Below are 13826 nucleotides of genomic sequence, written 5' to 3'. Positions count from 1 at the left end.
GAAATGCAGAAGAGCAGAACGCAGATGGAAGAAGTCAGGTCTCCAGGTCCACATTGTGGCTATGAAAGAGTTATTAGTCCTTTATAATAGGATGGTGAAGGATGCAAGAACACTTAATTTCTCTGCACTTATTTCTGCCCATCAGCACAACCCCAGATTCCTATTTAAGACTGTGGATCAGTTAGTTAACCCAGCCTCTCCTTGTGCCCCTGCTGATTGGGAAAAGTTTCTTTTCCACTTTGCTGGTAAGGTGGAATTAAAGATATCACCCCCAATCCTGCCTTTTTAGATGTGGATCACCCGCTCAGGGATTCTTTGAGCAATTTTTCTGCTGTTACTCTGCGTGAACTCGCCGACATCATGTCTCTTATGAGAGTATCCTCCAACCCTCTGGACAAAATCTAGGTTTTTTTTTTAAGTTATGGATTGTATTGCGCCCCTTTTACAAATTATTTTTAACAGCTCACTGTCTACTGGCTGCGTCCCAGATTACTTTAAAACTGCTTGTGTCCAGCCAGTCCTAAAAAAACCTGGGCTTGATCCCACCCTCCTGCATAACTATCGCCCAATCTCCAAACTGCCTTTTATTTAGAAGATTCTTGAAAAACTTGAATCTAAGGAGCTTTTTGCTGCTGTGTAAAACAATAATACCTTTGAAAAGTTCCAATCTGGCTTCCGTCAGCACCACAGCACTGAGACAGCCCTTCTCAAAGTCACTAATGACCTTTTAATGAATGCAGATGCAGGCATGTGTTCAATTCTTGTGCTGCTGGACTTAAGTGCTGCTTTTGACACAATTGATCATGGCATTCTTTTAGATAGACTGAGGCACTGGATGGGCATATCTGGCACTGCACTAGACTGGTTCTCATCTTATCTGTCCAAAAGGAAATTCTGTGTCAGCATTAATAACTTCATGTCATCCTTTTCCCATATCAGGTACGGTGTGCCTCAAGGTTCAATTCTGGTACCAATATGTTCTTTCTTTACAGGGATTGTATAATGCTGATAAAGTATGTCCATGAATAGATATGAGTTTACAATGAATTACAGTTCTTCCTTGGCATTGAGCAGCTGTATAGCAGAATGTGCAGTAATGATTGGTCTATGGCGTTCTTCTGGTAACACTAGTTGATTTCTTACGTTGAGCATAAACACCTCTGCATGTTCGTAGCTCACACACCATCTGCGGAGGCCCGTGCCACGGTGTCTTACGCAAGCATAAACAAAAAGCGTCCTGAGGATGTGTTGAGGACTGTCTGCACGCGCCTTGTTGTAAAAGCTTCCTGAGGATGTAATTCAGGACTGTTTGTGCCTGTTCATTTTGAAAGAGCAACGGCCAATGGGGAAACTCCAACACTTGACCGACCAATGGTGCAACTTCATTTCTCAATCAGGGCCGACCAATGGTGTAACTTCATCTCTCAGTCAGGGACAGACTTTTGTGTTTATCAACAAGTAAGAACAAGTCCAAATTCTACATACATCTGAAACCCTTAAAAGAGGCCCTCTGTGATCTTTCCCTCTTGCTACTTTTACCAGACAGACTGGTAACAGTCCGGCCTGCTACTGACTGAGAGTTTATGAAATATGATGTTTTGTTATAAATTAAACTACCCAACAGTTTATACAAGTACAGCTGAAACGATTAGTCGATTAATCAATTAGTTGATTAGAAAATCAATTGGTAACTATTTTGATTGTTTCAGTATGGAGCCCAAGATGGATCACAGATAGCTGCTGCTGTCGGGGAGCAAAGTTAACACAAGTGATCTGTTCTACATTAAAACCTAAACAAAACTGTCATCACAAACAAAGCATTATTTATTTACATTTATTAATCAGAGCATTCACAATAATCACTCAAAATCAGCAGGAAAGGTGCGTGCTGTTTGCAGCTCTGTTCTCTCTCAGTTGGGAGAAAATGGAAAAAGGAAAGTTCTATTTACAACCACAGAAAGCAAACAAGCTAAGAAACCAAACTAATTGTGTTGTCTGTCTGTCTGTGTTTAATTTCAGCACCACGGACAGCGCTGCAGTGCCATAATTGTATAATTTTACAATCCAAATGTGTATTTGCTTTTGCTTAAAGTGAGGGAAATAAAAGAATGACAAAACAGATAACATAAAATATTACACTTCAAGTCCTGGCTGCGGCCTTTTCCTCCCATCATGAAGGCTATGGAGTGTGATGGGTCTTTGCGCATCGGCTGGTTAAGCCCTTTAAGCGGTTCTCTCTATATGCACTTATCTCGTGGCCGCAAATTATTTAAAACGTCGGATTGAAGTAATTCAAACGTGCAAACGAATTGTATCTAGCATTTTGTGGCCTCCATATACATATTTTTTCTATCTGTGATCCTTTTGGGAATCATAACATTACATAAACTGGCAAACCTTAATGAAATCAAATCAAAACCAAACCAATCATTGCTGGTTGGCATAAAACGCATCATTACCAGTGCACCAGCGCGGGAATGTCGACAAAGACATCAGATTTAAAAACTCTGTATACTGCTAAATACAGAGAGATTTACCTGGCAGTGGTAGGCTTAATCAGCATTGTGTGAACTCGTTTGGCAAGGGCTCGAATGTAATGGACATTCATTTATATGTAAAAGTCCTGCACTCTAGCTTCAAGTCATTTTTCATGTAAAAACATTTCATGGTTCCAGCTTCACAAATATGAAGATTTGCTGCTTTTCCTTTTTACTTATAATAATTTAAATTTATTTTTAATAATGTTGAGGTTTGGACTGTTGGTTGGGCAAAATAAGCATTGTAAGGTGTCACCTTGGTCTCTGGGTCATCTTGACGGCATTCCTCACTATTTTCACAGTTTTTACAAACTAAACAATCAATTGATTAATGGTGAAAATGATCAGCAGATGAATCCATAATAACAACAATCATTAGTTGCAGTCCGATACAAAATTGTTTAAAATGAGCTCTACCTCAACCAACTACAACAGTAAAATCTAGTTTTTACATTAATGCATGAGTAATAATAATCTAATGATATAATATATAATAGTATAACTGTCACAGGGACATTTTTCTTTCTACATTGAGTACTTTTACTTTAATATTTAAGTACATTTTCCTGATTATACTTACATACTTTCACTTTGTAACATTTTCAATGCAGTACTTGTAACAGAGTATTTTTACCGTGTGGTATTAGTACTTTTATTTAAGTAAATGATCTGAATACTTGAGTATAGAAATTGAGTACTCCTATTTGACACAACTTTTTGATGATGAATAACTGATTGATGGACATTTACCTTGTTTTCCCCAAAAAACATAGTTGTGATACAATATAATCATTTTATAATTCATTATAATTACAAATGTTAATACCACTTATACATTTTTTTCCAGTTTAATCTTGTGTAAGGAGAACAATTCACAATTGTGACTAGGCTACAGCCTATCTAACTTTTCAATTCAATTTTATTTATATAGCGCCAATTCATAACAGAAGTTATCTCATTGCACTTTTCCTATAGAGCAGGTCTAGACCGTACTCTTTATAATATTATTTACAGGGACCCAACAAAACCCACAACGAACACATCGCTACATTTGTCCTACTAACATTACCCATAACAAAGCCATAACGTTTAAGTTAAGCCTGCTAAGCTAACGTTTGATAGCATGAAGAGAGCAACGTTAACCTTTTCAATAAGAAAACAACACGACATACGTAACTTAAATCTAACTGTAAGTAATATTTTTTGTTATTAGGGACAGAGCAGTTGTATTGGTGGCTCGTTTGGAAACTTTCTCTTATATTACAAAAATAGTTCACTGAAATGTGTTTCTAAAAACATTTTAGGTGAGAAATAAGCCACGCAGTTGCTGAATCTGTCTTAATTTTAGATCGACAATGGTTAGTTTAAAAGTTTTTCGGGAGTTTTCTAGAGGCGGCGAGTTATTTGCATAAAGTAGCCTAGATTCAACTTTATGCAAATGAGAAACGGCCAACGTGACAGCCCGTCTCTCGAAATGCAACTCTACCAGAATGCATTTCAGGGCTTTCTACATAGACAATGAATGGAAAGCATGGAAATGACAGATCCTGTGGACACGTACCATTAACCAATTGGACTGGTCAGATAGCGCACCGCAGTGTGGAGATTCGCGGTAGGCTCACACTCAGCAGCAGTTCTCTATCTTCATATTTTTCGTAGGTCTCACGCTGAGTAGCCAGCCAGTGATAGTAACTATAGTAACAGCATGAGAAGATTCGCTCCGTTTTAGTCAGCACTCTGTTTGTCATTTGCTAAATCATAGTTATACATACAAAAATCCCTTTTGTCCTGGAGGCGTCCCAGGGAAGATCTCTGTTCATCCCAAACACATTTTTTTATCGTCCCCAGGACGACGGGACGCCGTTAGTCTCGAGCCCCGCTGTGGATCTGCTGTGGCAGGATTTATATGGCCTCTCTTCGTCTCCAGCATAAACAAAAGACAAAGTTCAGACAGCACTTTTGACTTATGGCTAATCTGAAACATGTTGCTAAAAAAGATGCCAGGAAAATGTAGCAACCTCAGTGTGGCGAGGGGGCCTTTTGACCTAAAACTGAAATTAATCTCAAACTCTTCTTCTCCCCTCAGCTTTGAAGATGAGTTCCAGAATGACAGCTGATCTGGAGAAAGAGGAGGAAGAAGAGGAGGAAGAAGAAGAAGAAGAAGAAGAGAGTGTCAACCCGACAGAGGTGAAAATGAGTCAGATAGTGATGCCCTGTCACAGCAACCATCGACAAGAGCTGAGCGTGGGAGAGCTGCTCAAATGGATAGACTCCACCGCCTGCCTCTCTGGTGAGGTGTGTGTGTGTGTGTGTGTGTGTGTGTAGGATTTAGTGAGTATTAGTCATGTGGTGTGTGTTGAAATGCTTTATTTCATTTGTGAGTGTCCAGAGTATGTTGTAACCACAGACTAGACAACCAGCACATGACATATTTCTGTTTCATGTGGGCAGCTGAGAGGCATGCTGGGTGTCCCTGTGTCACGGCCTCTATGGATGACATCCACTTTGAACACACCATCAGGTAAGTGTTTGTACAGAGGTGTGGGTCCTTCTTAATTGCTTATGTGTGTGTATGTACAATTTATACTCATTCTTCCTTTATGTCTCTCTGTTCAGCGTGGGTCAGGTGGTGAACATCAAGGCAAAGGTTAACAGGGCCTTTAACACAAGCATGGAGGTCAGATAAGTTCATTCATTCAGTTACATTCATACCATTATACCGTTTGTTTTGAAAATCTCTTGGCATTTGAGCTTATATATTTAAATTCAATAAAAAATTCCATTGAATTTGGAATTACTTAAAGTGTCAGTTCACCAAAATTACAACAAAACATATTTTCCCACTTCCACGTTCCACTTTGCCTTTTTCCCTGAATGATTTTAAGCTACCATGAATGAAGCTCAACACTTCCTCCAGAATTTTCTCAAGTCTTGCAGACTTATCTTTTATAGGTAGGCTTTTAATGTGAAAAAACATCAGGAAGTGTTAAAGAAGAAAGAACTGAAATGAAAACATTATTTCTGTTAAAAAGCAGAGTGGTGAGTATAACATGACTGTTGTTGTACTGATGGAACTAGTGCTGTGGAAATGTACATTATACTAAATTTACCATGTGAGCTGTTGTTGTTGGCTACAGGTAATTCCACCCCACTCAATGTTTTTTTTTTTACCCGACCTTCATTAGCGTCCAGCCTTTATTTGTTTGCGCTGGTCAGTATTTGAACGCCGGCTTTTATATGAGAATTTATGGTACCTCTGATTGTATTTAACCATGCGGATAGTTTAGTTTGATTTGTCCAGCTTTTGAGTTATCTGTTGCTGATATTTCTGCTGCCACACCAATATAAATGGAATATTGTTTGTGGTGCTCACAGCAATGAAAAAATTCGGCAACAACATGTCTGTCCAGCATCAGTGTCCTGGTTACTCTGGAAAATCCACACACCTCTCAAACAGCAGCCTTCATCAACTACTTTTTACCAAAGGAATAGTCCCTATTCCTTACAGGAAAGGATGGCATGAGCACAGAGGTACTCAGGCATGTGCTGTGCAGTTGTATCATGCAACGCATCTTCAGCCTGAGACTGGAAAAGGTTCCCACACTGCCTGGTCCCGGTACCCAAGAAGGTGCACCCCATTGTCTTAAATGACCACAGACCTGTGACCCTGACATCCCGCATAATGAAAACCCTTGAGAGGCTGATACTCTCCCACCTCAGGCCCCTGGTCAGACCAGCACTGGACCTCCTGCAGTTTGCCTATCAGAAGAACACTGGAGTGGACAACACCATCATTTACCTGCTACACTGGGCTTATCCCACCTGGACAAGGCTGGGAGCACAGTGAGGATCATGCTCTTTGATTTCTTTAGTGCTTTTAACACCATATAGCCTCTGCTGCATGCAGGTGAATACTCCACCAGTTTGTAAGACTGGAGGAGCTGCGTGTCAGGAACTGTGATGAGCAACACAGGGGCCACCAGGAGACTGTCCTCTCCCCATTCCTGTTTACTCTGTACACCTCTGACTTCAGCTACAACTCGGAGTCATGCCACCTGCAGAAGTTCTCTCATGACTCTGCCATTCTGGGGTGTATCAGTGGAAAACAGGAGGAGGAATACAGAGGCCTAGTGGATGACTTTGTTGGGTGGTGCAGATTGAACCATCTACAGCTGAACAAGACAAAAGAGCTGATTGTGGACTTCCACCAGATTAAGCCTCCTCTGACCCCTGTATCCATCCAGGGGGAGGATGTCAAGGTGGTTCACTTTTATAAATACCTTGGAGTGCACCTGGATAACAGGCTAGTGTGGGCTGGGAGTACAAGGGCCTTCTACAAGAAGGGCCAAAGCCAGTTGTACTTCCTGCTCAGAGGCTTCAATGTCTGGAACAAGGGATGGAGTGTGAGGGCGAGAGATGCTAACAAGCTCAACAAGCTAATCAGAAATAGCAGGTCAGTGATTGGAGTAGGAGTTGAGCGACCTGGAATCTCTGGAGGCGGAGACAGAGAATAGGATGCTGTCCAAGTTGGTTAGGATCCTGAACGTCTCCCACCCCCTCCACGACATGCTGGTTGAGAAGTGGCGCATCTTCAGTCAAAGACTTATACCCCCCAGGTTTTCCACCAAGAGGCACAGGAGATCATTCCTGCTGGTGGCCATCAAACTGTTTAACTCATCCCCGCTCTGTTGCAGTATGGACATCAGTGGACTGGAAGGATGCTGAGTTTTTACTGGATTTGCTAACTGGACTTACAATTGTCTTTTTTGTAACTTTCTTTTCTTTTCTGGTACAGTACAATCCATCTTTTTAACTTATAACTTGTAATTATATTCATTTTGCACACCTTACTGCAATTTGCACACTTGTTTTCATGCACATGCTTAAAAGTGCATTCTTTTATCTTTTATGTTAGTACTTGTGTTTGACATTTGTTTTTAGCACTATTCTTTGTACCGTGTGGTTCGTTTGTGTACTGCTGCTGTGACATGCGAATTTCCCCCCAGGGATGAATAAAGTATCCATTTCACGATATGGTAAAAAAAATCATGTTGCGGTTATTTTGACAGATATTACGATTCCTTGCGCTACCTTTCTTCATAATGTGTACTCCTTTCTGTTATTTTAGTAGTTTATATTGAGTTTAACTCAACAGTATGTGAGTTCACATTCACAAACACATATGTTCAGTTCATCATTCACCAAATACATGAGCATGTTCATTGAATGGCACTCTTTAAGTGTATTGATGCACAACACTGCCTGTATGCACCATGGATGTATAATAAGAACTGGATACGGTGCTGCCGCTCAGCCTTGCTTCCAATTACTTTCCAGTGGCCACTCGCGGTATTGCAATGAAAAATTCCCCTGCAGCCCAAAAAGCATTTTCCCCATAGGCCACCATTATAAAAGAGACGTCTGTAAAACTGTTACAAACAAGGTCAATTAGAACTCTTTATATTATGAATTTTTGATCCATGGAGGTTTTATATTCGTAAAACATTCCTCGAGCCGAGAAAAGAGATTTCAAAATCTGTGACGTCATCACAATGTAAAGTCTATGGGCTGAATGGGAACTTGTGGACGGGTCAGCGGGAGAAACACTACTATGCATATTCAGTGGGACGCATACCCTGGAAGTATACCCGGATGCTAGAAAACTTTTTTTGTGTATGCGCCAGGCGAGCCATTCTCAGTGGAATGAATAGGCACTGGTATCCAGTTCTAATAATACATTCATGGTATGTGCTGTCAAACTTTTGATTTTATTTGCGGAAGACTGCGACTGGTAACCTATATATTTCCGCCCTCATTGTTATTGTATGTGGATTGACAACGCAATTGCGTTTAAACATATGTTTGATGTGGTCACAATGTAACCCTGACCACCTCCCGGGGTGGTTTGGCCGATCGGATCCCATTCCTTCTTCAATGCGCATTTACACCTGTACTTTCATGTGGTCAAGCACTATCCGATTACAATCTGATCACCCAAAACGCATTTTAATGCCAGGTTTAAAAGGGGGTGTATGGAGCATTTTGTCACATTTAGTCAAGCAGGTAACAAGGGGTTGGACCCAGATGTAGACACTGAGGCTGAACAGATGAAGTTCAATGATTTAATGAAACACAAAAGGGCTTACAACGATTTCAGGCAGTGGTCAAAATCAGGAAGCAGTACAACACAGGCAAACAGATTCATCAGGGAGCAGGCAAAGTCCAAAATCCAAAAATCCAGGCAAGGTCCAAGAGAAACAAAGTATAAATCCAACAGAACACACAGGTAACAAATGCTGGGACAAAGACAAACTGACCCAGAACAAAGGAAGCACACAGACTTAAATACACTCAGGTGAGGAGAGAAAACGAGACATAGGTGAAAGCAGTCAGCAGGGCAAACAATCACAGGGTCCCTGCGGATCCTTAAAAAGTCTTAAAAGGCATTGAATTCATTAATCTAAACATAAGACCTTAATTGGTATTAAAATGTCTTAAATCAATCTTTCAAAAGTCTTAAAAATGCTAGACATGGGAAGTACTATTTTATGAATAGTTTTTTTCTGATGTTGCATTGTGTATGTCATGCAAGAGAGCCAATAAAAATAAATGGAATGGTCAAAGTTGTCATATTGACATTTAAAGTGTGTTGATTGATTCATGACTGTAACTCACGCATTGAGTAACATGCAAGAAAACATGGCACCTAAAAAGTTACTGGTAGCTGCTGGTAGCCTTTGAGCGGCACTAGTAATCCAACTAGTAAAGATGAAAAGGCAAATCATCCTTTGAGTCATGATGCACTCTTCTGACAGTTTCTTTATTTGTGATGCATTTGCAAAGAAACATTACAAAGCCAGCCTGTTAAACTTGGCCAGCTCTTGCTACATCTACAATGCTTGCAGGAAATGAAAGCTGGCCTAGCTCTGTTTTCATAGTCTAGCTTATTAGAGCTTAACATTACCTCTGCATGCACTGCAACTTTTCCTCAGAATGGATGTTTCCAGTGTGGCTTCATTTGCTCGGCACAAGTTAAGTTAATTAAATCATTCAATACAAACTACTTGTGTTCATTCACCTAACGTTATATTGTTTAATGCTATGCTAATTAAAAATAAAATATACTACATACTACTTAAACTATTCATAAAGTCAGTCTAATATTTGATTGTGTAGTCAGTTATAGTTGACTAATGTATGTAAACTTGCCACCGTAGGAACAATGGTTACATAACCTTTGAAATGAGCCACAACCATAGAGCCAACTTAGTCATAGGTGTGCTCCGGTACTTAATCAAATAGCACTACACCTCTGGGAGTAGGAGACCAAAATGACAAATGAACAAGCTTTTTTCATGGTAAACCAAATGGTTGTTGTATGCTAATGTTGCTATGTCATGGCTGGATGTGGAAATAACCAACTTTAGCTAACAAGGTTCAAGGTACATTTATTTGTCATTCTACAACACAAGGCTGCGCAATGAAAGTTGTAGCCTCCTTCATGCTACAATTTCGCCATATCAACTTAAAAGGTGATGATATGTAAATGTGTTCATAAATTGTTTCCGCTGCCCTCATTGAACTTTTGATTTTAATTCAATCTGTGTGGGGTTACACTGTATATGATGTAAATAAAATCTTCAACTAGAAAGACTTGTCTAAATGAATACTGATAGCTACAATGTCACAGATTTCAGCTGTTACTAGGCTACTTCTATATGTTGGATTAGTAGTAATGCTTTAGTGCTGACACATAGATTACATTTAAAGAATGTATTACCTCCATAATCAACATTTATGCTTTGACCATAGATTGTCCCTAATATATTCCATCTCAGGTGGACATACAGGTGAGCTGTGAGGACCTGTTCTCTGATCGTCACTGGAGAGTTTGTCACGCCTACGCCACCTTTGTTACACAGCGCTCAAACACAGGGAAAAAGGTAAGGGGTGTGTTTTATGGCATATCAAATGATTTTGTGATTATGACCCTTTTGGCTTTCATGTGTGTGATATGGTTGGTGGCAACTTGCAACAATACTGACTGCCCATCCACATTGAAATCATTATTGAAAAGCAAACCATGAATATAAAAATAGATTCAAATGTCATTTGTCTGCATTTGTGTGTGTGTAGGTATTGTTAAAGGTTTTCTCACACTAAGTAGACCCATTTACTGACATTACCTCACAGGTGATCTTGAAGCCCATTGTACCTCACACTCAGAAAGAGCAAGTTGAATACAGCGTGGCGGCTGAGAGACGAAGGGTCAGGAAGGTACACGATGACATCATCAAAGATCTGCTCTCCCATGGGTCTATCCAGCAGGGTAGGTTTGATGCACACTGCTACATCACAGCATACTGCTGACCACATTAACAATAATAATAACAATAAACTTTATTTGTATAGCACCTTTTATACATGAAATGCAGCTCAAAGTGCTTTACAATAAAGAAATTACATGCACCAAGTACTTCACATAAATATATGTAAAGAGACATTAGGAAGTGTTGAGAGACATTAAATGTAGCTGTTTTCCCTGATAAAGCAGTTTGCTATGAGTTTGGAGAATTGTTTAACCTGTTGCTGAATGCTACTGAGAAAGTGAAGGACAGCAACTGAATACAGAGTATCAAGGCTTTAAACACAATGAAGCAGTGATAAAATATGATTGTAGTCAAATAGATTGTTTCACTTTGCTTGATGTCACTTTCTGGAAACAGTGGGCTTGTACAAATTCCATGTATGCTAAACTTAAACTATTAAAAACACATGAATGAGCTCCACCGTTGCACTGGGTGGCATGTTCCTTCATTACCATGAACACACATGCCGTAGTTTGTTTTGACTCAGTCCCACATACACAGCCCTGCTGCCAGAAATACTCACTAGAGCACCAAATGTGGATTAATCCGCCACTGAAAATGACAAATGCACAATTTTCTCTTGTTTGAGTAAGGTTTGATAATGTTGGCCAGCTGTTAATGAAACTATATATTTGGGAGGGATTTTAAAGAGGGTGCACGGTGGCAGAGCGGCTAAAGCTCCTGCCTCCCAATAAGGAGATCGTGGGTTCGATTCCCGGACCAGATTCCCGGACCAGACCAACATCACACAATCTCTCTGGGTGGAGTCTGCATGTCCTCCCCGTGTTACCGTGGGTTCTCTCCGGGTTCTCCGGCTTCCTCCCACCGTCCAAAGACATGCATGTGTAGGTTAATTGATAACTCTAAATTGCCCGTATTGAATGAATGTGAGAGTGAATGGTTGTCTGTCCTTGTCTGTGTCTGTGTTAGCCCTGCGACGAGTTGGCCACTGTCCAGGGTGTACCCTGCCTAAGGCCCAAAGTCACTGGGATAGGCTCCAGTCACCCGCGACCCCTAACGGGACCAATGTTGATGGATGGATGGATGGATTTTAAAGATTTACGCCTTCAGTAGGAACTAATGGGGTTGAGTGCCAAAGTCACAGTGGGGTTGAGAAAATATTCAGAGAATCACATTGTTGGTTTGGGTCTTTTCATGGGATTGTTGAAAGTAACACCAACCATTATCCTTTAAAACCTTGCATTAAATTTCAAATTTGTGTGTGTGTGTGTCAGCTGACATCTCAGCATTAGGCAATGCAGTGGCAGCAGAGAGGACCAAGGTGGAGAGTGTTGAACTGGTTCTACCCTCACACGCTAACCATCAGGTTATTTATTTATGTATCTTTCTGTCTGCCTCTATCTGATTATCTCAGGAAAGGGATAAATAAGCAGTTATTTTCTGATTTGAAAATATACAGTCTCCTCCGAAACTAAAGGTCAATTCCTTTATTTTTGCTGTACACTGAAAACATTTGGGTTTGACATCAAAAGAGGAATATGAGACAAGAGATCAGCATTTCAGCTTTTATTTTCAGTTATTTACATCTAGATCTGTTAAACAACTTAGAAGATAGCCTCTTTTGTCTGAACCCACCCATTTTTCAAGTGAGCAAAATTATTGGAACATGTGACTGACAGGTGTTGCTGTTGCCCAGGTGTGTCCTATTACATTGATTATTCATACATTGAATAGCTCTGAATGTCTACTCTCAGTTTCAGCTTTGGTTTTCGTCTGTGCAGACTGTATGTATAGTTATAAATGTGTAACCAATGTGAAGACCAGAATTGGCCTTGCTGTTCCAATAGTTTCAGAGGGGACAGTATATGGTAATTAGTGCTATTTTGGTACTATTATACTTTGTATTATTATCTTTGTATAATATTGGGATTTTTTGTCATATTAACTTCAGTAAAACATTTTGGTATGGGGCCATTGTGCAACATAGTATAAAAATCCATTCATAATTATGTCCCTGTGAATCTAAACATTAGGTATTCAATTAATTCAAAGGCTTTTACTATTCATGCACTCTGTTTAATCAGTGTTGTGTCATCGTCTCTGTTTGTCTAAATACCAGGTGAATACATTTGGAGGACAGATCATGGCCTGGATGGTGAATGTAGCTATGATTGCTGCCAGGTACTGTAATCACTCACACATTTTAAATGCTTTATTTGAAACTACCAGGTGTACAGAGGTTTTACAGAAGTGACACATACATGAACACACACTCACAGTCATACATGTGCGTGCACATACGTGGGTGTAGGATGTGGATGTGTTCATTAGCAGCTAAAGCACACAATGGACATACAGTTGTTGTTAATGGCCAGAATACACAGACGTGTGTATTTTAAAAAATGGTAGTTTTAGATTGCTTAGCCTACAGCTGAAATGGTTAATTGATTAATTGATTTGTTGATTGACAGAAAAATTATCGGCAAATATTTTGATAATCAATTAATCGTTTGTCATTTTTCAAGCAAAAATTGTGAAAAATATATAATTGAACACTGAATATCTTTTTGAACTGGTTGAACAAAATAACATTTGACATTTGAAGATGTGGCCTCTGGGAAGTTGTGATTAACAGTATTTCAATGTTTTTTGACATTTCATAGACTAAATGATTAATCGATGAATCAAAAATAATCGATAATGAAAATAATCATTAGTTGCAGGCAGCCCTAGCTGAGCCAAATGTACACCAAAATTGTGAATTTGTCTGAATTCCGAATTTTTGAGCATGAAGACAAGGCTCAGTGACCAAAACACAGGTGTTTTTATGGGTTTCTGTTTAGATGTTTGTAGTGTGCCAGAGAAGCAAAAACTCATTCGCATAAAAGGACAGTGATCCTTGATCTTGATACATGTAGCCAATATTAAGGTTTCATTAATTGAATTTATTGAATATCAG

At 39.7% G+C, this 13826-nt stretch overlaps 1 protein-coding gene across 3 annotated transcripts in view; it reads left to right on the top strand.

The window, feature by feature from the left end:
• LOC122886772 (acyl-coenzyme A thioesterase 11-like) overlaps positions 1 to 13826 on the top strand; it is a 34068-nt gene that overhangs the window by 5021 nt on the left and 15221 nt on the right. For 2 of the 3 annotated variants that reach the window (XM_044219352.1, XM_044219353.1), the window contains exons 2-8: positions 4624 to 4827; positions 4989 to 5058; positions 5154 to 5214; positions 10376 to 10480; positions 10731 to 10866; positions 12142 to 12233; positions 12987 to 13048. In XM_044219352.1, coding sequence (XP_044075287.1) covers positions 4632 to 4827; positions 4989 to 5058; positions 5154 to 5214; positions 10376 to 10480; positions 10731 to 10866; positions 12142 to 12233; positions 12987 to 13048 — 722 coding nt within the window. In that variant the 5' untranslated portion in view covers positions 4624 to 4631. Of the gene's footprint in view, positions 1 to 4623; positions 4833 to 4988; positions 5059 to 5153; positions 5215 to 10375; positions 10481 to 10730; positions 10867 to 12141; positions 12234 to 12986; positions 13049 to 13826 lie in introns of those variants that run through there. The other variant, XM_044219354.1, reaches the window with a different exon arrangement.

This window comes from Siniperca chuatsi, linkage group LG13, assembly GCF_020085105.1.
Source record: "Siniperca chuatsi isolate FFG_IHB_CAS linkage group LG13, ASM2008510v1, whole genome shotgun sequence".
Classification (NCBI taxonomy): Eukaryota; Metazoa; Chordata; class Actinopteri; order Centrarchiformes; family Sinipercidae; genus Siniperca; species Siniperca chuatsi.
The sequence above is the reverse complement of the archived record's forward strand: the minus strand, read 5'-3'. Positions and strand labels throughout refer to the sequence as shown.